Below are 23,674 nucleotides of genomic sequence, written 5' to 3' on the forward strand. Positions count from 1 at the left end.
TTTGGTATCTTTGAATCTTGCCAAAGAAGTTTCATTTCTGACACTTATTTTATCAGGTGAGCTAGAAATAGAGCTAGAGCGCACGCTGCTTGAGCGAGGCGATTTGCAAGATCTTGTTGAGAAGCTGCAGAACCTGGTTAGAAACCTCGAGAGTGATAAGAAGAAGCTTATGGAAGATGTTAAACATGTATGTGAATTCGTTATTTACTTTGGACATTGCTTTTTTGGAATAAAATGTTGTAATAAATTTTAATCAGTTAAGTAATTACAAATACAATATAAATAATTTTTATTAACACGAAAAAATAACTCTATAATAAAAAATATATTGGTTATTCCGTTCTTAGCATGATTTTTATTCGTCACACGCAATTTAATATATGTAATTTAAAAACATTACATATCTTAATTTATCGGACTTAGGGCCGATTTTTCAATCACGGATATTCGCGAATAAGTTTTAACCAAGAATCGAAAAATCAGCCCTTATTCTATTAAAATCTTGCTATTCATAATAAAAATAAAAGCAATATTTACTATACCCAACGTTCTGTCATCAAAAAATTAACATAAATTAACAAAATTAACATAACAATCAAATCAATAACATTACATATATCCCAAACAGTTAGAAGACGAGAAATCATCTCTCTCCAACCAATCATCAGAACAACAGGGCGATCTGAACTCTCTACGCAAAGAGTTACTCGCCGCAGAACAACATCGAATGGAGTTAGAGGCAGATAAAGCGAGTTTGTGTGAAAAGATCAAGTTCTTGGAAGGAGAGAGAGAGAAAGTAGAGATGGAGTTACGACAAGTTGTTAGGTAAGTTGTTATGGTCAAGGATTTGTTGGAAGGGAATCTATACTCTGTCCATTATATTATTTGCTTTTTGACAGCTTCACGCCTATGAAGGATTGTATTGTCTATGTTAAAATGTCATACAAATAATTATTGTACTCCATGGACAGGCCCCGCCCACTTAGTGATGTCAACACAGAATTATTCAATGATGGGTCGATAGATTATAATAATCGATAGAAATACTCTGTAAAATATATCCGATACGGAAAAACTCTTCTATTATGTTATGTAATTTAAACGTAAAGGCAACCAAATTGTAAGATAGAAACCAATAAATAATAAAATATTAGATTAGTTTAGTTTTAACATAAAATGCATAGATACGTTAACGTTGTAATTATTATTTACGTACCTGATTCGATATAAGATAATATTTTGAATTTATAATTTAAATGGTATCACAATCGATAATCTTTTGAACATCACTTCTGGTATCACCCGTCGAGCTGTCAAAAAGCAATTCTTATAGTGGACAGACTATAAATGGTTTATGTAAAGTATTTGGAATGGGAAAAGACGCATAAAAAGTACATAGTGTAAAGAGAAAATGTTCGTTTTAAAGTAGCGTTTAATACTTCAGAAGACTATCAGAGAAATCATTCGTTTGATCCAATGTGATAATTTTACAGAACCAGAAGTTTAATAATGATTCACTTTCACTTTTTAGCATAGCTTTCTTGATTTCCATTAAAGATAATAAAGTTCTTTTTCAGAAATTTAATAGATACTTCTTACTTCTACTATATTTTGGTTTTTAAAATGTTTCAATTCTTACTTCAAATATTCAGTGTTTCAATTCATTCAATGGAAAACTGGCTCCTGAAAAACAGTTCTTACTATCTTAGGAGCCTGGGTCGCTCTAATTTGTTAAATTTAAGTGTAATAAATGATTTATTTATTAAATAATTAGGTATATCCTAAAATTAAATTATCTAACATTCCAGAGAGCGTGGCGAGTTAAGTTCCCAACTAACAGCGATGGCGCGTAAGAAAGACGCGCTAAACGAAGAGATCATACGTTTGACTCAACGGCTCGAACAAGCGCAAGAGACGATTGGAAGATTGAACCGGACTATAGAAGACCATGTTAAGGAGGGGGAGGAACGGCAGGTAATATTAAAGAATAATTTTCTTTGTGAATCGAGAAAAAAAATTGGTTAAGTTTTCATTATCTTTGTTAGTAGGGAAATTATTGTAAGTTAATGTTATGTAGGTATTTAGAGAAATTATAAATACTGATATAAAAAATCACGATTCTTTCTCGAAAAATAATGTTATAAAATTAAACCTTTTGTTGTAATTTATGAATGTTAAAGTGTACTGATTTTTAAATCAAAATAAATAAAGGATATGTCAGAAAAATCTAGTCGTGATTAAATTATGCTGAATCCGAATTTAATTGTTACATTTTGTACAGCCTAAATTACTTACTACAGGACGTATAAATCTATTCATCAATGTAAACAATAAACTTTGCAGATTCTCATAGACAATCTAGACAAAGACAAGCAACACCTCCAAGAGCAATTAGCCAGCGTTCGTTCCGAAAAGGACGCGTTAGAAGCCGTACTATTCGATACGGCCAATATGTTAGAAGATGCCGAAAATAGGAGGAGCAAGTTGGAACATGATTTGCAGGAAACTCTTGTTCAACAGGAGAACTTTAAAGGTAAGAGACCAATAGGTAAGGTTTTAGTAAGAGAATTTAATAGGTAAGCTTATAAAGGTAAGTAGTCTAATTATCTCATTTCATGTTATGTTTAGAAAGTAGTAGTAGAAAACAATTTTCAACATTAATAAAACATTTTACTGTTCAGCTTTATCGTATTAACTGTTTGTAAATATTTTTTTTATAATAATAATAAAAAAAACGACCATCGACCATTCAGCCAGATGATCAAGCCTCGAATTATCAAGCTTAGAAATTATTCTATTCTTTACAAAAATATTTTCAAATAAGTGCAACATATTGTATTCGACAATAAAGATTAATTTAACTTTTCATTTTTTTTATAATCAGGTCAAATCACCCGTCTAACCAAGGATCTAGAAAGCACAGAGAAGAAACTTCGAGAAACAAAGAGCAGTATGAGTCAACAGTCCGGTAAGAAGGAGGCGGAATACCAGCAAGTTATCACTAACTTGAATAGAACTACTACGGAAAATATTACTAAGCTAAAGGAGGAAAAGGTTAAGGTTCTTTTTAATAATACAAAAAATATAATTTAATCAAATATTTCCAATAAATCGAAAATTATCTTAATGAAGTATAGTAGATATGAATATAAAATACATACAAAACATACTGATTGATGATGACGACTATAGTTACTTAGAATATTTGGTTCCACAAGCAATAAATATTTTAAATATAAAACACAAATACCATACAAAAACACATCCGATTCGATTTGTAGTATCTTGCCAATAATTTATTCTTATTATTTATCATATTACATATAAACTATTCACGTTGCATTCAATTTTATATTTCAAAAAATTCTCAAGGCTCAACAAAGTAACTATTAAACGAACATTTTTATCAAAACTAATATAAATATTATATCTAATCACATAAACAATAATGTCTACAGGAGCAATTACGTCAAGCGCTAGAACAAAAGTTAAGTCAAACGATAGCAACACTAACGAGCGAGAAGGAAGTATTAGAAGCTAGTGCGAGGGAAAGAGAGAAGAAACTACTCGCTATTAGAGATCAGCTGATATTGCAACATGATGAAGCGATGTTACGTGCTGAGAATGATAAGCAACAAGCTTTGCTTATGGGTAAGATTTTAATTAATATTATAAAGTTATGTTATTTGATATAAGTTTTGTTTTTGGGTAAGACGCATATCTTATCACATTTATATATATTTTTACATATTTTAATCCGTCAGTCCTCGGATCACAGACACAATAGAAAATCTATTGTGTCTCGGCCCGATCGGGCCGCTCGGTGGTCAATGGGTTAAAGTGTGCCATTCACTTTAAGAATTCTTATTATTTGCCATTACGATATACGTAGAGTACAAGAAAAATCGTTTTCCTACGAATTTATTATCTGTACAAATTTCAGCACACCAAGAACACCAAGCGCTTATAGAGCGCTTAGAAGAAGCGAAACGCATTCTCGACTGTGAGCAGAACAAACTTGAGCGTTGTAAGCGAGACGCTCAAGCGAGGAGCGATCAAGATAGAAACCATATCAACCAGCTTAAAGATGACCTTGCTGCTTTGAAAACTAGACTGGAAGAGGCTAAGTTAGTATTTTAAATCTAGGGTTCTTTTATTATAAACTAGCTGCGCTCCGCGGTTTCACCCGCGCAGCTCCGCTCCTGTTGGTTTTAGCGTGATGATATATAGCCTATAGCCTTCCTCGATGAATGGGCTATCTAACAAAGAATTTTATATCTCACAAATATGGAATAGTATCATAACTACATAGTACTTTAATTTGATAACTTAAACTATAGGGCAGCAGCAGAAGACGAATGCGCGAGATTCGAGAATCGAATCAAGGAATTGCATTTAGAAAAGGAAGCGATTAACCGCGAGTGCCAGGAGACACGTGCTCAGCTCTCATTGGCTGAGGATAAATATGACGCTGCGTATGCGCAGCTGCAGGATACTATACGCAAGTTGAAGGACTGTGAGTTTTCTTATACATTTTTATGTGAAGAATTTCTTGGATGTCATTAAAGTCAGGAAATTCATAAAACCGTTCATAGCTAGACCGACCATACGCACGCGTATTTCCATACATATGACAAGCGCGACTGACGTACGCACTGATGGTCGGTAAAGCTCTGCAACCGGCCTAAGTCCTTCGAAATTTTGTAAAATAATACAGTTAGACTCCATAATACTCTTGTTCTGACGCGGAGGCGAATGCGCCCGTTTAAATGTTAATTACATTTCAATTTCAAAACTTATAACTATTATAATATTTTTAAAACTTTAGCAAAATGATTAAAAACCCTCAAATAAGTAAAATAATATTATGATAACTTTAAGGGGCATTTATCTGAAATACGATACGAAACAATACGACATTAAATTATTTTTAAGTTTGGATAGGCTATTATTTAGTTGTCTTATTCAAAGCACAATAGAACGTAATGTATGCTTAATATTAGTGTCGGCAGAGTTTTACTTCAGATATTTTTGCGTGTGACTGTGAGTTATTTGTATCTAACACAAAATATGTCCTATATAACAGTGGAAAACGAAACAGAGAGTTTGCGCAAAGAGCTCGGCGATACACGCCGTCAGCTCAGCAACTGTACCGCGGAGCGTGATAAATATCACAGCGCGTGTACGGAACTACGTGAACATGTGAAACGCGCAGAACTCGAGCGTAGAGATGCTGCTAGGGATAGAGATGAGGCCTACCATAAGATCGCTGGTAAGTGTAGAGGCGGCATTAACTTGTGTTAGTGTATGGAGGCGGCAGTAAGTTGGAGTCGTTAGTATTGCACCGTGAAGTGCGATAAATATCACACGTACGGAGTTACGTGAGCATGTGAAGCGCGCAGAACTCGAGCGGAGAGATGCTGCTAGGGATAGAGATGAAGCTTATCACAAGATCGCTGGTAAGTAGAGAGTGTGAAGGCGGCATTAGCTTGTGTTAGTGTATGAAGGCGGTAGTAAGTTGGAGTCGTTAGTATTGCACCGTGAAGTGCGATAAATACCACAGCGCGTGTACGGAACTACGTGAGCATGTGAAGCGCGCAGAGCTCGAGCGGAGAGATGCTGCTAGGGATAGAGATGAGGCTTATCATAAGATTGCTGGTGAGTGCGAGTGTAGAGGCGGCATTAGATTGGAGTGGCGAGGGTAGAGAGGTGGCATTACATTGGAGATGATGTATGATGGCGGTATTAGCTAGGAGTGACGAGTGCAGAGGCGGCACTAGACTGGAGTGGTGGGTGCAGAGCGGCGGCAATAGCTTGTAGTTGGAGTGGTGAGTGACGTGCGGCGGCACGAGCTTGGAGTAGCTAGTTTCTGTAGCATTACAATGATTCGAGATAAGTAGTGCCGCGCAACTGGAATACATAGAAGGTGAGAATATGAGGTGGATGGAATAGTGTTCAATTAAATTTTAATTGTGATTGACTTTCCTATAATGTTTAAATTTTGATTTACATAAAAATAGTGGGCAAGTAGTTATTCGCAAAATGAAATATTATGTGATATGATGATGATAGTTTTTTAGCATTGTTTTCATCGACCTGGATATCTCTAAACATTTAATGAAATGTAAAAAGAACTAAACTTAATTACTCTACGATAAAAATATTAAATCCACCAAACACAACAGGACTGGAAGAAACCCGTACTTCCCTAGAGCTCGAGCTCACACGTATACAAACATTACTAAAGGAGTCGGAAAGCAGCGGGCAGCACGTGGACAGATCGCTCCGTACTGCGGAGGGGCAGTTGAAGCGGGAACGAGCTGCCTTGGAACAAGCACAGCATGATATTAAGGAGTTGCAGTCCAGGTGAGTTTTTTTTTCAAAATGTCTTACTGGTTTTATCATTTAAATAATTGAAGTGAAAACTTCTTTAGCGGCGTTGAGCACTTTTTCTGTAATGGGTATAAAATCTTAAACTCGCGTCAGGACACGTGACCTGATCGAAAAAGCGTAAGACGGATACCATTCCAATATATCAAACATGCTCAACGTTATTAATCAAGTTTTAACTTCTGCCGGCACTCCCGGAGTGTAACCCGTCTTTTTTTTAAAGATAATGTTTTAGTTTTTGATTTCCATTACTTTTTTCTATCTAACAATAGACTGCAGAACGAAAGTGAAGAACGTGAACGCATATCCAACGAGGCGTGTACAGCGAAACGTCATGGCGCTGAGTTAGAAGCATTATTGGGCGCTTCTCGTGCTGATCTAGCTGCTGTGAGACAGCGGGCTGCTGAACTTGAAGAAGCCTGTCGGGCGAGGGACCAGGTTCGAATCAGTTAAATAAATAAATATTTCAGGACAATTTCACACACGGCACGATCTAATCCCATACTAAGCTTTCGCTTGTGTTATGGAAACCAGATGACTGATAAACATACATAAATAATTTTTATATAAATACTTATATAGATAATGAACACCCAGACACAGAGCAAAAATCTATGTTCATCACACAAATATTTTGCCCGGGTGGGAATCGAATCGGACCTCTGGCTTGGAAGGCAGGGTCACTACTAACTAAGCCAATTGGTCAGTCGACAGTTGTGACATTTAAATCGGTAATATTTGTATAGGAAAATAGGGAGGTCGATTAACAAACAGTTGGATGAGGTTAACCGAGAACAAGAAAAGTATAATAAATAAACAAATAAAATCAAATAATTGTCCTACTATATAATTCTAGGCATGCCACTGAATCAATTGGACCACGTGCTCTAGTAAAATGTTATTAAAATGATAAAATATTATCTATTTTGTCAGGAACTTGTGTTACGTCTGGAAGATTGTCGCTCGAAAGAACGGCGACTGGAGGAGCTCAAACACAACTTGGAAGTGTGTCTAGCGGACGCTACGCAACAGATACAGGAGCTCAAGGTTTGTGCTACTTATTGATATAGAATATAAGTTTGTTTTAAATCGTTTTTAAATAAATATAGTTTATAATTTACAAAAATTTTTAGGGAAAAAACAATTTTCACTATTTTTCAAAAAATCTGCTCAAAAAACAATACGAAGATTATTTAAAAAAAAATTATTGCCTTGCGTTTTTTGTGAACATACTCCTCATCATTTTTTTTGTTTATAAGCAATTACCTACAAACAATACATTATCATCAAAATATAACTAGTTGGATTATATACTATTTGGATTATATACTTACGCTCCCCACTTCGACGGGCGCGGAGGTGTGGCTTGAAGGCATAGCATGCAATAATAGCTTTACCGCGGCAGTCCCCGAGTGCCACACGTCTTTTTTTTTCTATTCACAGACGCGTCTCAACGCAAGCGAGGGCCGTTCCCGCGCAGTGGAAGCAGCACTAACCCAAAGTGAAGCAGCCCGCCGTGACGCAGACGCCCGCCTGTCCTCCGTAGCGCACGCTCTGCGCCGCGTGTGTGGAGTGCAGCCCGACGGGACGGTACAACACGCTGCCCGGAGACGGGTGGCCAGTCCGGCCAGGAGATACAGCCCGCATAGAGGTTGGTAGAGTCGTTAGCTCTAGGTAGAGTCGCTTTGGCTCAAGGTAGAGTCGGATTCTATGGGTAGAGATGGCTATAGCCCAAAGCGGGCAGTCCGCCGTCATACCACATGAGTAGAAAGACGGAACAGAGACTAAGCTTCAAACAACCGCGCGAATCGATTGCACTACTACAAGTACGCAGGGCATGTGTGTGTGACCGCAGGCCGCTTGTCGCGTACGCAGCGATTCTGGAAAAAACCGGTTTGCGCTTGCACAGGCTGAGGACAGTCTCAGGGTTGATACGACGCACGTTGTTTGTTTTATTAGTTGCAACTTGCAAGATTGAATATTTTAATATAAAACGTAATATTTTATTGTTAAAAATGGTTGTTTATTGTACTGTGTGTATGAATAATGCTAGAAAAACTAAAAATATATCATACTTCAACTATCCCAGGGAGTACAATAGGTGAGTAAATATTTTGATTATTACTTTTTCAAGTAAGTAACTAGGTACCTACTTTCGTTTATTTTATTAGGTCCTTTTTTAATAAGAAGAGAATTGTACACGGTGTGTTTTTACCTTTCATTATTATTACAAGTTTAACATTTGTAAGTATGTATGTAATTGTGTGTAATTATGAAACTATTTAACAAATGTTTTGTTTAATTTGTCTTAACCTATTGTGACAACCCTACCAAAATAGGTAACAATTTTGCACGTTCTTAAGAAGCTTAGTCTCTGTTCCGTCTTTCTACTCATGTGGTCATACAGCCAGACTGATACAGCCTAAATAGAGGCTAGTTGAGACGTAGAGTCGTATTGTCTTCAGATAGAGCCGTCTTTAGCCCAAAGTGGGATAGTCCGCCGTCATACAGCCGGACTGACACAGCCCGTATAGAGGTTAGTTCACATGTAGAGTTATAGAGCCACTTCAATGCAAGGAAGAGCTAGTCCAGTTTGATAGAGACTGCTCTAACCCAAACTGAAGCAGCCCGCCGTGACGCAGACGTGGTAGAGACTGCTCTAGCACAAAGCGGGGCAGTCCGCCGTCATACCGGACTGCTACAGCCCAAATAGAAGTTAGTACATACGTAGAGTCGCATCGGCTATAGGCAAAGCCGCTCTATTGCTGCATTATTAGTATAAAGAAGTGTCGTTTCAATTCTATAGATGCGACATTAACTTTGCCCAATCTTTGTAATGAATCTGTTCTGTATGGACTTACACACATCGTTGTACATTCTATACAATATTATTTATTCACCTTTCCATTAAAAACCATTGGATCTAACTGTCGGCCTGATTAAGCTACTTCATCTATTTATTTTGTCGATCTATTTACTTCAGTACTATATTGTATATTTTAATTTCAACAAGAATATTTACTTACTTTCAACGTAACAATAAAATAAATAACATCTTATTTTCTCAGCTCGCGAACATTCAGAGGATCGCAACGAGATCATTGACGTGGATCCTGAGATGATCAAAAAGGGAGTTCGCAATCTTATGCATGAAGTCTGTCAAATTGAGAGAGAAAGGGTATGTAACATAATATAGGATAGATTCTAAATTATTATGTCTATGTCAAATACATTTATAAAACCGCATTGTTTTAATTTCAGGATGATTTTAAAACACAGATGAATGTGCTCAAGAAACAGCTTAAGGAAGTAACTGAACAACAAGGTACAAATAGTTGTTTCTTATCTTTTTTTATATAAATATTAAAGAGTTATATTTTATATTAAATAATTTCTCGAGAACTTTCTTCCCTGAACTATTATAGCATATCAATAAAATGTTCCAAATCCACTTCCCGGTTGAAGCAAATAATAAAATTCTTCGAGTTGTTTAACAATCGAATTAGATTTTCAACAATAATAATCTATTTAATTCAATATCAATTTAATGTAATGTATTTAATTTATACATAAAACAGGTAAAGGGGAAGGAAAGCTACAATCAGTGAGCACCAGTCTCCGCGGCGCTCAAGAGGAGAGATCTCGCTTGCAAGCTGCGTTGGGTCAAAGGGATGCGCAACTTAATGCACTAGTAAGTCAATATTTATTTATTTTATTTATTTATTTAATTCTTTATTGCACACACAAAAGAAATAGAGATACATAAAGAACAGATAAGAGGAAAATATGTACAAACGGTGGCCTTTTCGCTAGGTAGCGATCTCTTCCAGGCTACCGGATTTATATTAAATAGGTCTTGATTTATATTTAAAATTATTACAATCACATTGAATGTTTGTATTTTATTCTTGGAGTTGGTTATTTTTGTTTACATATTTTGTCGTCATACCTGAATTCTGTGGGATATTATGATTTATTGGCTAGTTATATGTTCTAAATGCGTTGTGTTTAGCTTATCTGCCTATAAATGCCTGATGCATTGCGTGTCAGGAATAATCAGTATGTGGTAAATCGGTCATATTTTTTATTAATTACGTTTATGGTTTGGTTTATTAAAATTGTTTTCTCAACTAATTCATTATTCGATGAAGATTTATATGAGTATTCTGATAGAATGTCATGAAATGTTTGAGCGTTTAATAAAAATAGATTCCATAAATTGTCATAATATTTATAGTGGTATTCCTTATTTACTATTATTTACCAACTTAATGATAATCAAACTATTGCAGAATGAATCCGTGCAAACAAAGACAGTGGAAATTAGCAACTTGCGCGACAAGATTACCAGCTTAGAGGCCACGTTGAGTTCCATCACTGAAGAAAAAGTACAGAATGAGGTAATATTGCTTGATTAATTGAAAATAAAACCAGTTGTACTTATAATATTAATTTATTGATCATAAATTTACATACTCGGATGAGTTTCATGTTTTTAACATAAATAATATTAAGAAAATAATTGCTATACTACTGGCATATTATAACATGTGAAAACTTCTTTAGCGGCGTTGGGTATAAAATCTTAAACTCGCGTCAGGACACGTGGCCTGATCGAAAAAGCGTAAGACGGATTTTTTTTTTAGCCCTTATATTCCATGCGTAAGACGGATACCATTCCAAAATATCAAACATGCTGAACGTTAATAATCAAGTTTTCACTTCTGCCGGCACTCCCGGAGTGCAACCCGTCTTTTTTTTTTTCAGAATAAATCAGAAAATCTTCGTGGACAACTTGCCGAGCGGATACAGGAAGTGGCACAACTTCGGGAGGCCTTAGCTGCCGCGGAAGGTATACTCTTATACTAATAGTGTTGTCGCTGTTCTAATGTTTTATCTAGTAAACCACGCGCTTTGTGTAAAATTTTCAGTCAACTATCATTTTGTTTGAGCGTAACATACAGTGGTGGACGTTTAATTAGAAACACGTAACAGGATGAAGTAGTCATCAAATAGGTTTTGTCTTTGGAACACTCGAACCATGCTGTTTCTAATTTGTTGTCCAGACTGAATATACTCGGAAATCAGACTTCACTTAAAGTTGTTTAATTTTATTAATTTAAGCTAACGTTTGATTAAAATTAAGCAATTTCTTATAAAACTAGATAAACGGGTGTTCTATTACATATGAAATAATACTTAATCTCTAATACGTTAATACATTAATGTTAAATCTAATTCCAGCCTTTCTTTCTTTATGTTTTTTTTTGTATTTTCTAATATTTAATAATGTATTCGTTTTTTTGTACAGTACTATACCGGCTATGTCATGTGTGGAAGGCGTCGGTCGCCTCTAGCACAGGTTTATACCTAGTTGGGGCGATCGTCGAGTTCAAATTGTATTGTATTATGTATATACTTAGTACTAAATAAACGATTTTATTTATTTATAAATGTTAAATGAATTTGATGACTACTTCATCGTGTTACGTGTTTCTAATTAAACGTCCACCACTGCATGTATGGCTATATAGTATTTTACTCATTGTGTCAGGTCGTGCATCCCGTCTGGACGTGCGTCGCGCGCAACTGGAAGGTGACGTGCAGCGCGCTGCCGTCGCCGCTAGAGACAGAGAGCAAGCGCTTAAGGTTACTATAGTTATATCTATACTAATATTATACAGCGTTAGTTTGCTTTTATTTTTTATTTGTTGGCTGAACGTGCTATTCTCTGGAACTATGGGTAGGATTTTAAAAATTCTTTATCTGTTCCATTTATCAAGGCCTATATCACGCTAAGACTTATAGGAGCGGAGCAATGCGGGTAAAACCACGGCTTTACTCGTCCGCCTCGGCTAGGCCCGTGATACACATAAAATATTAATATTGCCTATTAGCTGAAACGAGAACCCGCATAATGTGGAATTGCCATGGATATTATTGTCTATATTTCTCGGGTATATAGACAATAATATCCGCCAATTATAAATATGTCTCGCCAATTATATTTGTACCAATTTCGTCCAATTTAATTATGTAAATATATAATAAGTACACAAATTAAACGATATTGGTTAATAATATTTATGTATTTATTAAATTGCATAGAAGATTAATAAATATCTGTAAAAAGCCATAACAAGGAACTATCTTCTACATTTCATTCCACAATCCTAAACCTTCCAGAAACTGCAAGACCGCTGCGAAGGTTACATGCGTACAATAGCCTCTCTAGAAGACAGATGTACATCTCTTAAGGGAACGGTAGAACAATTATCCACGTCTCTACAAAAAGCTGCAGCCGCTGAAACAGATTTACGGGCTGAAGTCAGTAAGACTCAGAGATTGTTGAACGAAGCGAAGAATAATGAAAATAACGCTATGGACAAGTTGAGGCAAATGCAGAAGAATATTGGTAAGTTTAATGAAGAATTACAGGGATAGAGTTCGTGTTAAGGCTCAGGTTAGCAAGTTTCACCCCCGTAGCTCCGCTCCTGTTCGTAGCGTGATGTTATATAGCCTATAACCTTCCTCGATAAATGAGCTATCTAACACCGAAATAATTTTTGAAATCGGACAAGTAGTTCCCGAGATTAGCGCGTTCAAACAAACAAACAAACTCTTCAGCTTTATAATATTAGTATAGATTGGCGCTATTACAACTCTTGGTAGTCTCACAAAGATAGCTTATTTGCTTAAATTAAAGATTTTAGATGCGTTTATTTTGAATGATTATTAAAAATTCCCAGTCATTTTTGATTTAGATTTTTCTACTTTAATAAAATCTCATAAAGCAATGTATGTATTTCAAACAATGTAAGTTTGTAATTGGTAAATGTTAAAAATATGTAATGACAATTCGAAAGCTTGCTTCTAAAAGAAGTCTAATTGAATAAGTAAATGTTTGAGTTTGATTGAACCAAGTCTAATATTCACTATTTTAATTGAATCAGATTCCTAATTTTTTTTAATGCATAATACTTTTTTTTTCAGCCAATTGTGAAAACGAGCGTCGTGTGCTAGCAGAGAAGTTGGAAAGCGCCAAAGTGGCTGCAAGTGAATATAAAAGATTGAACTGTCAACTGGAGGACCAAGTGCATCGTCTTACCAACCAGCTAGCTAACCTTGAGGCTCAAAAGTAAACATAATATTTATTTTATTAAACGCTTCAATTTATAAATGAATTTTTATTCAGAAAAATCTTAATACTATTATAAAGGCGAAAGTTTGTATGGATGTTTGTTACTCTTTCACGCAAATACTACTAAACCGATTACAATGAAATTAAGCACACATATAGAGGGTAACTTGGATTAACACATAGGATAGGTTTTATCCCGGAAATCCCACGGGAACGGGTTTTTCTTTGAAAACGCGGGCGAAGCCGCGGGCGGAAAGCTAGTTTTTAATAAATTAAAGAAAACGTGTTTTTTTTGCTTATTATCTAAAGCTTTACATTTTAAAGACGGATAGCGTTGAGAAACATGTGACGTAGAAAGAAATAATGATAATAAAAACGCTTAAATTAGATGATCTTTCGCCTCTTTGATTCTAACACGCTTTAGGGTGCTTTTCTACCAATGTGCGAGGATGTGCAGTGAGGAATGTGTTTGTAAATAACCAATAGTATCGCTTTAAACGCTTCAAACTAAATGAATCGATACTATTGGTTGTTTACATTATTTACACGCAGTTTTTAAGCTATTGCATAGCTATCGCGGGCCTTGAGCGCGGGGACCGAATCGAGAAATTCCGTAACGAAAACCTCATGCTCCCCACTCCGACGGGCGCGGTGGGGCTTGAAGGCATAGCATGCAATAGCTTTACCGCGGCAGTCCCCGAGTGACACACGTCTTTTATTTAATATCCATTATATGAAAGAAGTATGCATCACGTATTTAGAATTTACTTATCTAATTCTAAAACTTTCAGAGCGGACCTAGAATCACAATTGCGCATGACAACATGGGATGGCAAAGAGAGCACCAATAGTACTGAACTAGAGAGAGAGTTACACGCTCTACAGAGAGAGAGATCCGAGTTAAAAGCCAAAAATGACGCATTACAAGATACTATGAGGAAAATGGAGGCTGAAAGGAGAATGACTCGACCGGTGTTGAGGAGCAAGAGCCATGATAGGACTGATAAGTGCGTGTTTTACTCGGATTTGGATTCGGGTAAGTATTTTCTATAGTACCCGCAAAAAGTGCAATAAGATTCTGAAAGCAGTTTGTATCGAGAGAGGGTGATGAGAGAGATTTAATCTCGGTAAAGTAAAGATTGAGAATGTATATTATGATAGATTTGTGCGACACATATTTTCAACTCTATCATATGACATATAACAAAAAGTAAAGTAAAATATTAAAGGACTATATTTTTCCAAAGATTTAAATACTAAATGATTATTTATGATTTATTATGAAATCAATCGCAAAAATAGTAATTTCGCAGAGTTTTATTTATGAAGTTACCATTGCCACCCTATGCCGCATTAATTTAGCAGATATAACAAGTTTCTTTTAATTAAATCAAATAGGTGCCGATTCCTCAAAAGATTCCCGTATATACAAAGACTACAAGGACTACAAGGAAATACCGTGCAAGGACAAACCGTACGGTGCGGACTTCACTTTGCTCGAATTAGAAAATAGAGAGCTAAGGATGAAGATACGCCGCTTGGAGAAGGAATTAGCTGATAAGGTAATTGTAAGATGGGTTGGGATGGAACTTCGTTTGGTAATTTTAAGAGAAGATTCAAAATTTTTTAGGGTATGGACATATTTTGATACCCGAGAAAGGACATAGGCTACCTTTTATTGCGTACCACGGGCGAAGCCGGAGCGGACCTCTAGTTCTTTCTAAATTAGAAAAATGGCGGCCCAAATTCATTTCTTCACCGATTGAATTGAGCGATAAGTTAACTCATTTATATACAATTTAGTGGTAAATGTAAGTCATTTTTCACGAGGGTTTCCCCCTAAAAATAAATACATAACAATAATTTGGAAAATCCAAAAGTGCACGCCTCATAATTTTTTTTTTATAAATATTTATTAATTATTATTTTTGTTTATTTAATAACAATTAAACCACATCGAATCAGACCCTGAAAAATGAAAGGGTTCTATTCCTGAGCATACTCAAGCGTAAGAGAAAAAAAAAAGACTCGATTAGTAAAGTATTTTGGTCGCTATCGTGTTAACAAGAAAAAGGATCCGCACATACAGACACACGGACGTCCAAGACAGAACTTTTTTAAACTGTTTTTTAACTAGTTTAAATAACAAAAATGACATCAAAAATATCATGAACGTTAAAAATAGTGTTTTTTCTTAATATGTGTGTGTATGTATTATCTTACAAGTGCAATGTATGATACATAAAGACATTTTAAGTTTGAAAAATCAGATGTTTTGCGCGAAGTGACAGTAGTACCCACCTCAACGCTTCGCTTATGAGGCGTGCAATAAATTGCTTTTCAAGCTTTCCTAATCCATACTGCATAATGTAAATTATTCCAATTATTCCCAGGAGGCGGAACTATCGATAGCTCGGAACCGCTACTTATCGGAATTGTCAACGGGCGGCAACAGACAAGACTCGGAGCAGTACAAGCAGGCCGCGCTGCAGGCCGAGCGGCTGCTCGACGCGAGGGAGGCCAGCCATAGACAGCAGATTATACGCCTCGAGAATCAGGTTTATTTATTTATTTATTTATTTCTTCGTAATCATACAGCATTTTAGTAAATAACATTTCTTAATATATTGATACAGAACTATGAGCCAATTAAAATTACAAAACGAGGTACTTACAGCTAGATACTTACTAGGTTTGTTAGGTTTATTTGTTTGGTAATAATATGTGGCATTGTAGACAGACCATTATTTTTCACATTTCATGGGTGGGTAAATGTCATTTCGTCGAATTCATCACTTTATTGTAGTTTCTTTCGCACTAATGAAGTGCGGATGATGTCTTCTTTTTAACGGCTTCAAAAAAAGGAGGAGGTTATCAATTCGACCGGTTATTTATTTTTAATGTATGTACTATGTACACCCATAACGTTAAGGTAATCGGTGTAGCACATCTAAATAATATTATGTAGTAATTAATAATATCAAGTCTTTTTTTTTTTTTACTTTTCCGTTTTTGAAGTCGGTTATTTTTAACTTAGTTAGTTATTTTTATTGTATTACGTGAGTCTTGTGTTAATAAAGTTGATTGTTCACTGACATGTATTCTGATGATTTATCCTATCCTAGTACTTTAAATTGAAATAATTAATTTTTGGAATCAAAATTAGTATGGGGATTTAGCGCAACAAACACATTTCAACTACTCAATGGTCCGGATTGAAGGGGGAGTTTATAGCAGTTGGCATTTTTTTTCTTATTTTATTTGTATAAGAACATTAGTCATACATGCTTTCATATAAAAAAAGTTCTAAATATCAAAAGATCACACAACATGTTCAATTATTAATTAAAAGAAAAACAACATGGTTATATAAAAAAAAGTTGATGTGAACAGCTTACAACTTTAGTTTGTAACAGTTGGTATGAATAGCTTACAACTTTAGTTTGTAACAGTTGGGGTAAACAGCTCACAACTATAGTTTCAAACTCAAACATTCATTTATTCAATTAGACTACTATTTAGTAAGGTAACGGCACCAGTCATGGACAAGCATCCAGTAATGGACAAAAAAAACTTTAAATTTAAATATTAAGACCAAAATTAACGTTATATAATTTGGCAATACTTAAAATAAAAGTTTGGTTCATAAGCTATCAAAATACGACACTTCATCTTATTCGGCCAAAATGTTTGAAGATGGCAGAACGTTATGTTTAGTTGCTGCGACTCGTTTCGAAGAAATCCGTTTTTACTAAGGAAATCCTTAAGGAAGTGAGGACACAATTTTGGTTATAAGAATTTTTGTATAAATGTCAGCAAAATTTGATATTACTTTTATTTATAGTAGTTAAGTGTACGAAATATTACACGATTTAGTATCATCATAGGTTATGTTGTTTAAATAAAATTCTTCAGTGTCCATAACTGGATTTAATTCTATGGATATATCCATTTATGGACATATGTCGAAAATAAACTTTTTTTAAAGGTATTAATTACATGCGCTTTTCTGTATTGTCTTTTCTTTCTGATTAATAATATACCTATCACGACCATTTCAAACAAAGGGTTCCAATATTGTACAACAATTGTCCATGACTGGATTTGCTTAGGTTCCTATAATGGACATTGATATTTTTTGTTAAAATTACACTAATGGGTCCAACAACATAATATCTATCTAAACATGAAGAATATATTTTAGAACAATGGATCATTATGTGCTGTGCGACTCGTTCTCGGCTTCATTCTCTATCACTGCGTAGAGAAGTCGCATACATATGCGTATTGTAACGCATCTATCATAGAGAGTTCTCTGATGAACTGTTTGGATCGCTGTCTGCTGCTAAATTCCACCACCATATAGCACACATGCTTAAATTTCATCCACACTATCTTGACAACAGTTTAAAAAAATCTTTTTGCCTCGTGCTACAATTTGGATCCATATCGATGGACCGATCAGATTAAGGCTGCTGGCGGATTCAGATTGGCGATTCACTTCACGAGTGTAGCGGAATGCCAGGAAACAGAGAGATATGGCGGAACATCGTAAAGCGGGTAACATCTACCCCCCCCAAACCTCATGTTGACCACGTTCGCTTTGACTAGAGTGATATGACGAAGAAGAAGAAGTCCCAAAATGGATGGAATGGCAGTACATTTTTTAGTTATATTTTTCATCCCTGACTTATTGAGAAAAAAAAACCGATATTGGTGTTTCTTAACAGACATAACTCGTATTTAACGATGCATTTGTCCAATTTTTGCCTAGAAAATTGAAATTAAAACTGTTTTAAATATTATAAGTATGCAAAATAATTAATAAGTACTATTTTTTATAAATACATCCCCGATTTATTGTATTAGACTACAAGCCCGCATAGGACAAAAATATGGGTCAAATGAACCACCAGGGGACATATCTAGAACGATAGCAGAGCAAAAAATAATAAGATTCATCACTATGCCGTCACTTGTAAGCTGTCCAACTGAGTGCAGATGAGAATTGAAAAGTACAGGTAGACTCGGTAAATTTTGGTCATATATTTTTGTACGGCATTCTTAACCATCGATAGATCCATTAAAAATAATAAGAAACCGCTCAGTGCCGTACAAAAATGTGGGTCCACCAAGTCGGAATTTTTATTTAATTTCCGAGAGTTACCGGGGGTAAATTTGGTCATTTGACCATGTACGGCATCTGTGTCATACTATTGCTATACTGCTTTTAATCCATTATTCCGCAACGCCGTACAAAAATCATGGGGACAAGGGGAAAAAATCGAGAGATGCAATCCCCTCTCTGTCCCCACTCCAGGGGGTCATTTGACTAAGTACGGCTTCGGTTCCAAAACATTATCTAGCACTCAAAAGTACTATTAAAAGCAATGCCGTCAAAAAATAATTGTTCTTTTAAATGTATACCAATAATCATCTTAATTTCATCGAATTCTTGATATAAAGAGCTGTAAGGTCATTTGACCCTGTACGGGAACTTTTTTTTTAACATGATATTGTAAAATTCAATTGTTGTATAGTATTGCCGTTCAAAAGAAACCGTTCTAAAAAAAGTTATAGAGAAATGCAAAACCAGAAATTTTGTTAAAGTTTAAACATCGTAGATTAATGAAATATAATAGTTTTCTACACTTTATCCGTTGTTTTAAATAGTATTTACATAGATAAATTAGGAAAAAACGATGCCGTACATTTTTGTGCAGACCACATCTTTTAGGCTGATGAAAGCGACGAAAGCTACAATTTTAAGAGTGCTTTATGGCCATTTGATACAGTACGGCATTAACATATTTTTACCCAACTACGGCAAAGCAAAAGGAGGGTTATGGTTGTTTACAGGTCATGTATGTATGTTCATCTATTCCCTCGTAACTTCTAAACTACTTATCAGAATTCGACAAATGACATATCATTAGAGGCGTCTGAATTGTTCACTGGATAACCAACGACCAGCTAGCTAAAGGCTATATGGGGTTTCACAAAATCTAATGTGGCGCCCTCTAGCGGACAAAACATACAGAGTAAAAAATAAAGTTAAGATAAATATGCAGTGTTTGGTATCATTTGAAAGCGCTTTACTTGTACATTTTGAATATGTATATATTACTAGCATTTGCTTGTGACTTTACCTGTATTCATGGACTGATTGCATATAATTCACATCTTTTCGTTCATAGCTTTTTTATTAGTTCATCAATTTAACGGAGTCCATTCCACCTGACTCCGACTTTCCAAGGTGATAATTAACCACCTCGAGCTTCTTAATATTAATGTATATTTATATTTTATTATAAAAATATAAAGCAAATATTTCGTTATATGGATTTTTTTCTTTTTCAGATTTTTCCCCTTTGAACCAACGAAAATGTACGGCACATGAAAAAATATTATCTATGCATAAAATACTTTAAAAATAAATTTATTTCGTGTTGTGTCAAATGACCCCCTTGAGTGGGGAAAGAGAGGGGATTACAACTCTCGATTTTTTCCCCTTGTCCCCATGATTTTTGTACGGCGTTGCGGAATAATGGATTAAAAGCAGTATAGCAATAGTATGACACAGATGCCGTACATGGTCAAATGACCAAATTTACCCCCGGTAACTCTCGGAAATTAAATAAAAATTCCGACTTGGTGGACCCACATTTTTGTACGGCACTGAGCGGTTTCTTATTATTTTTAATGGATCTATCGATGGTTAAGAATGCCGTACAAAAATATATGACCAAAATTTACCGAGTCTACCTGTACTTTTCAATTCTCATCTGCACTCAGTTGGACAGCTTACAAGTGACGGCATAGTGATGAATCTTATTATTTTTTGCTCTGCTATCGTTCTAGATATGTCCCATGGTGGTTCATTTGACCCATATTTTTGTCCTATGCGGGCTTGTAGTCTATATTCCAATCATCATTTTCAAGATTCTATTGATAACTATAAGTATTTTCCAAGTGTAAATAACTAGAGAAACAACATTAGGTACAGTCCATAAATGGGTGTTCATAACTGGATGTTGTCCAAAACTGGGTGTCCATCATTAGATTTTCACTGTCCAACACTGGTGCAAAAAAGTGGTTTTTTAATTTATAAATAACTTCATTATTTATGCATTGTAATCTTTTTTCTAACATTGGTTACGTTTAACTAACATAGAACTAAAGGTATAACTAAACAATATCCAATAAAGTTAAAAAACCTACGAGAAATTTGCAAAAAACTTCAATTTTTTCCTTAATCTGTACAAGACTGGTGCCGTTACGTTAGCACTTTCGAATCGTCATTACATAAGTATTTTTAACATTTACTACGTTTACCAGTTTGAAAAAGTTAGGGTGAACAGCTGATTTCTATAATTTGAAACATTTTGAGTGCGCAACTGACTACTATAATTTGTAATCCTGTACATTTGTTTGATCATATCGGAAGTATATGGTATACTCTGTGTATAGCTGAGCCAGGTGCGGGCACAGTTGGCAGCGGAGGTCCGTCGGCGGCAGAGCTACGTGTCGCGCTCGGGCCGCGCCGCGCGAGACATGCAGCGTCTGCGCGCCGCGCTTGGAGACTCGCTGCGGACCGTCGCACAGGTACACACACACAGACACACACACACACATACATACACTGAGCTACTGTATACATACGTAAAAACGATTTTACACTGAACTCACACACATACGTAGAAACGATTTTACACTAAACTCACACACATACGTACCTACAAACGATTTTACACTGAACTCACACACATACGTACAAAGGATTTTACACTGAACTCACACACATACGTACAAACGATGTTACACTAAACTCACACACATACGTACAAACGATTTTACACTGAACTCACACACATACGTACAAACGATTTTACACTGAACTAACACACACACAAACCCGTAAAATGATTTTGAAATTAACAAATAACAAACACAGACGTATATAAATGGGTTTGCACTTAACTTGCACACACACTCGCACACATACAAGTAGGTTTGCACCTAACTACCACACACACTCACACACGTACAAACAGATTTGGACCTAACTACCTCACACTCGCACACGTATCAACCCATGATGCAACCCCAGCAATCGAATCTCTTCTTTAGGTTTTCGAGTCTTTTCTTTAGGTTTTATGCGCTTCTTGTTTTCTATCGGTTATATGCCCAATATTATTTTTTCATTTTAATTGTACATTAATTAATATAGTACCTATAATAATTTCATTGATTTCTTTTTAGGATCCAGCGTTAGATTCATACACGTTAGAACACGAAGCTCGCAAGTTGGACAGCACCCTAGCTCACAGTCTGCCGCCGCTCAATGATAGCTACGACTCCTCAAAATGAAGAAATTATGGAAAAAAATTATTAAATGTAGCAAGCAAGCAGTTTGAAAAAGCAAGTAGTTTGAAATTCATATGAAAAATATGTATTTATAACATTAAGTTACATGTACTACGTACTAGAGAGGACATCGCTACTACACTATTTGTAACACGAGTCAATCGTCTCAAACTAAATTTTTTTTGTTACATTGGTTTTAATTGATAAGTTTATTCATATTTTTTTAATAAGATAAACAATATTTATTTGTTACATTGATTGGTTTTAATTTATAAGTAATAAGAGTCAGAATATCTACAAAGTGTATGACTCACTAGCCAGTAGCCACCCCGCGCCGCCGCGCTTGTCGCACAAATTTTGTTCGTGGTGCCCTCTCTAGTAATAATACCTCAATGATTTATAAAGAAAAAAAGTATGTTTAGTGTAGTTTTTAAAGTTAAAATGTATGGTTTTTACAAAATTAGAAAAATGTGTGTTTGAAGTTTCAAAGTGGTATTCGTTTACAGCAGATCGATATACTTTGAAATATTATTTATTTATTAGAAAAATTATATGATCGCCATATTTTGTTCTAGTCAAAATAATTATTTTTTTCGCCTATTTTAGATTAAAATCAATTAGGTAAATACAAATAACGAAATCCTATATCATATTTTAAAGGTATTAATCTTCAGTTATTGGTCCTTGTATTCAATTCGGAAAATAAATTACATTCAAATAAATTATTTTAAAAATTTGCGTCTTAGTCAAATTTGTCCATGTTTTTTTTTAGTTTAATAACTCAGGCCCCGGAATCACAGATACAATAGAAAATCTATTGTGTCGTGGCCCGATCGGGCCGTTCGGGGCTCAATGGGTTAATTATATAGATACACAATCACATCACATCACTAAGAATACTTCAAATGTGTAGGTCTAAATTCTAATCGGAAACCAAAGTTAAAGCAAAATCAAGCTCATTAGCATTACTTTAAAACTTTAAATGTATTCACAAAAAGTACCAAAAGTAACGGCCTAATCGAGTTTGTCAATATACTTACTTCAAAATAAATTCAACCTTATTCTGATACAGTTAAAGTCGGATTTACAAATCATCAAAACTCCACCCTGGGCAGACTTTTGGTGAGGACATTTTTTGTCCGTGATTGTGTCTCGTTCAATCGATAGAAGGAATTTTACCTAAGAAAGGAATTCTAAAATTTATTATATATTATTATTGTAGATATGTGGACCACTTTGCACGATTTGTATTGAATTTAGGTATAGTAAAGTATAGGAATTAAAAGATAAACAATAATAATTATAAAATTGAATTATCGTGATTCTCTTTGAAAATTGTCTTAATCGTCTTTGAATGTATGAAAATTATTTTGTAATATACAAACTAGATTAAATTCCGGTTTAATACGAACAGTTTAATATCCTTTTTAATTTTTATTTATTGTTTACGTACTATGCAATTCGATTTCACAAAAACATAATCAAGTTTCAGTGATAAAACATAGAATATATGTAATAATTTTAAAGAGTTAAAACATTCAAATTTATTAGTATACGCAATTGAGCCCGAATTTTCAACTATCTCGATGCTAAATTGCATCATAACCGGTTTAGCAGTTTAGCGCGAGAGCCGAGAACGTAACAGACGGACAGACTTTCACTTGTACACAATTAAGTAAAATTTTTCCAATGATAAATATTCAATTTAAAACGACAGCTAATTAAACTTTGAACAAATAAGACGTGAGAAATAATGACGAATACTACGTTGAGTCA

The 23,674-nt window shown here is 35.0% G+C and overlaps 1 protein-coding gene across 1 annotated transcript in view; it reads left to right on the plus strand.

The window, feature by feature from the left end:
- The window catches only part of Root (ciliary rootlet coiled-coil, rootletin), a 37,907-nt gene extending 15,849 nt beyond the window's left edge, over positions 1 to 22,058 (plus strand). Inside the window, exons 11-36 of the mRNA XM_090102117.1 lie at positions 57 to 187; positions 629 to 825; positions 1,809 to 1,974; positions 2,344 to 2,533; positions 2,885 to 3,054; positions 3,459 to 3,651; positions 3,944 to 4,127; positions 4,341 to 4,516; positions 5,087 to 5,272; positions 6,186 to 6,366; positions 6,663 to 6,828; positions 7,324 to 7,437; positions 7,834 to 8,041; positions 9,459 to 9,568; positions 9,652 to 9,715; positions 9,969 to 10,081; positions 10,683 to 10,790; positions 11,158 to 11,242; positions 11,945 to 12,039; positions 12,577 to 12,805; positions 13,384 to 13,528; positions 14,323 to 14,567; positions 14,930 to 15,093; positions 15,925 to 16,089; positions 21,002 to 21,136; positions 21,794 to 22,058. Of these exons, the coding sequence (XP_089958243.1) occupies positions 57 to 187; positions 629 to 825; positions 1,809 to 1,974; positions 2,344 to 2,533; positions 2,885 to 3,054; positions 3,459 to 3,651; positions 3,944 to 4,127; positions 4,341 to 4,516; positions 5,087 to 5,272; positions 6,186 to 6,366; positions 6,663 to 6,828; positions 7,324 to 7,437; positions 7,834 to 8,041; positions 9,459 to 9,568; positions 9,652 to 9,715; positions 9,969 to 10,081; positions 10,683 to 10,790; positions 11,158 to 11,242; positions 11,945 to 12,039; positions 12,577 to 12,805; positions 13,384 to 13,528; positions 14,323 to 14,567; positions 14,930 to 15,093; positions 15,925 to 16,089; positions 21,002 to 21,136; positions 21,794 to 21,901 (4,028 nt within the window). The 3' untranslated portion in view covers positions 21,902 to 22,058. The remainder of the gene's footprint in view (positions 1 to 56; positions 188 to 628; positions 826 to 1,808; positions 1,975 to 2,343; positions 2,534 to 2,884; positions 3,055 to 3,458; positions 3,652 to 3,943; positions 4,128 to 4,340; positions 4,517 to 5,086; positions 5,273 to 6,185; positions 6,367 to 6,662; positions 6,829 to 7,323; positions 7,438 to 7,833; positions 8,042 to 9,458; positions 9,569 to 9,651; positions 9,716 to 9,968; positions 10,082 to 10,682; positions 10,791 to 11,157; positions 11,243 to 11,944; positions 12,040 to 12,576; positions 12,806 to 13,383; positions 13,529 to 14,322; positions 14,568 to 14,929; positions 15,094 to 15,924; positions 16,090 to 21,001; positions 21,137 to 21,793) is intronic.
- The last annotated feature ends 1,616 nt before the right edge of the window (positions 22,059 to 23,674 follow it).

Source organism: Colias eurytheme, chromosome 5, assembly GCF_061535395.1.
Source record: "Colias eurytheme isolate Ceu_HAF_F1 chromosome 5, ilColEury1 Martin Lab GWU primary, whole genome shotgun sequence".
Classification (NCBI taxonomy): Eukaryota; Metazoa; Arthropoda; class Insecta; order Lepidoptera; family Pieridae; genus Colias; species Colias eurytheme.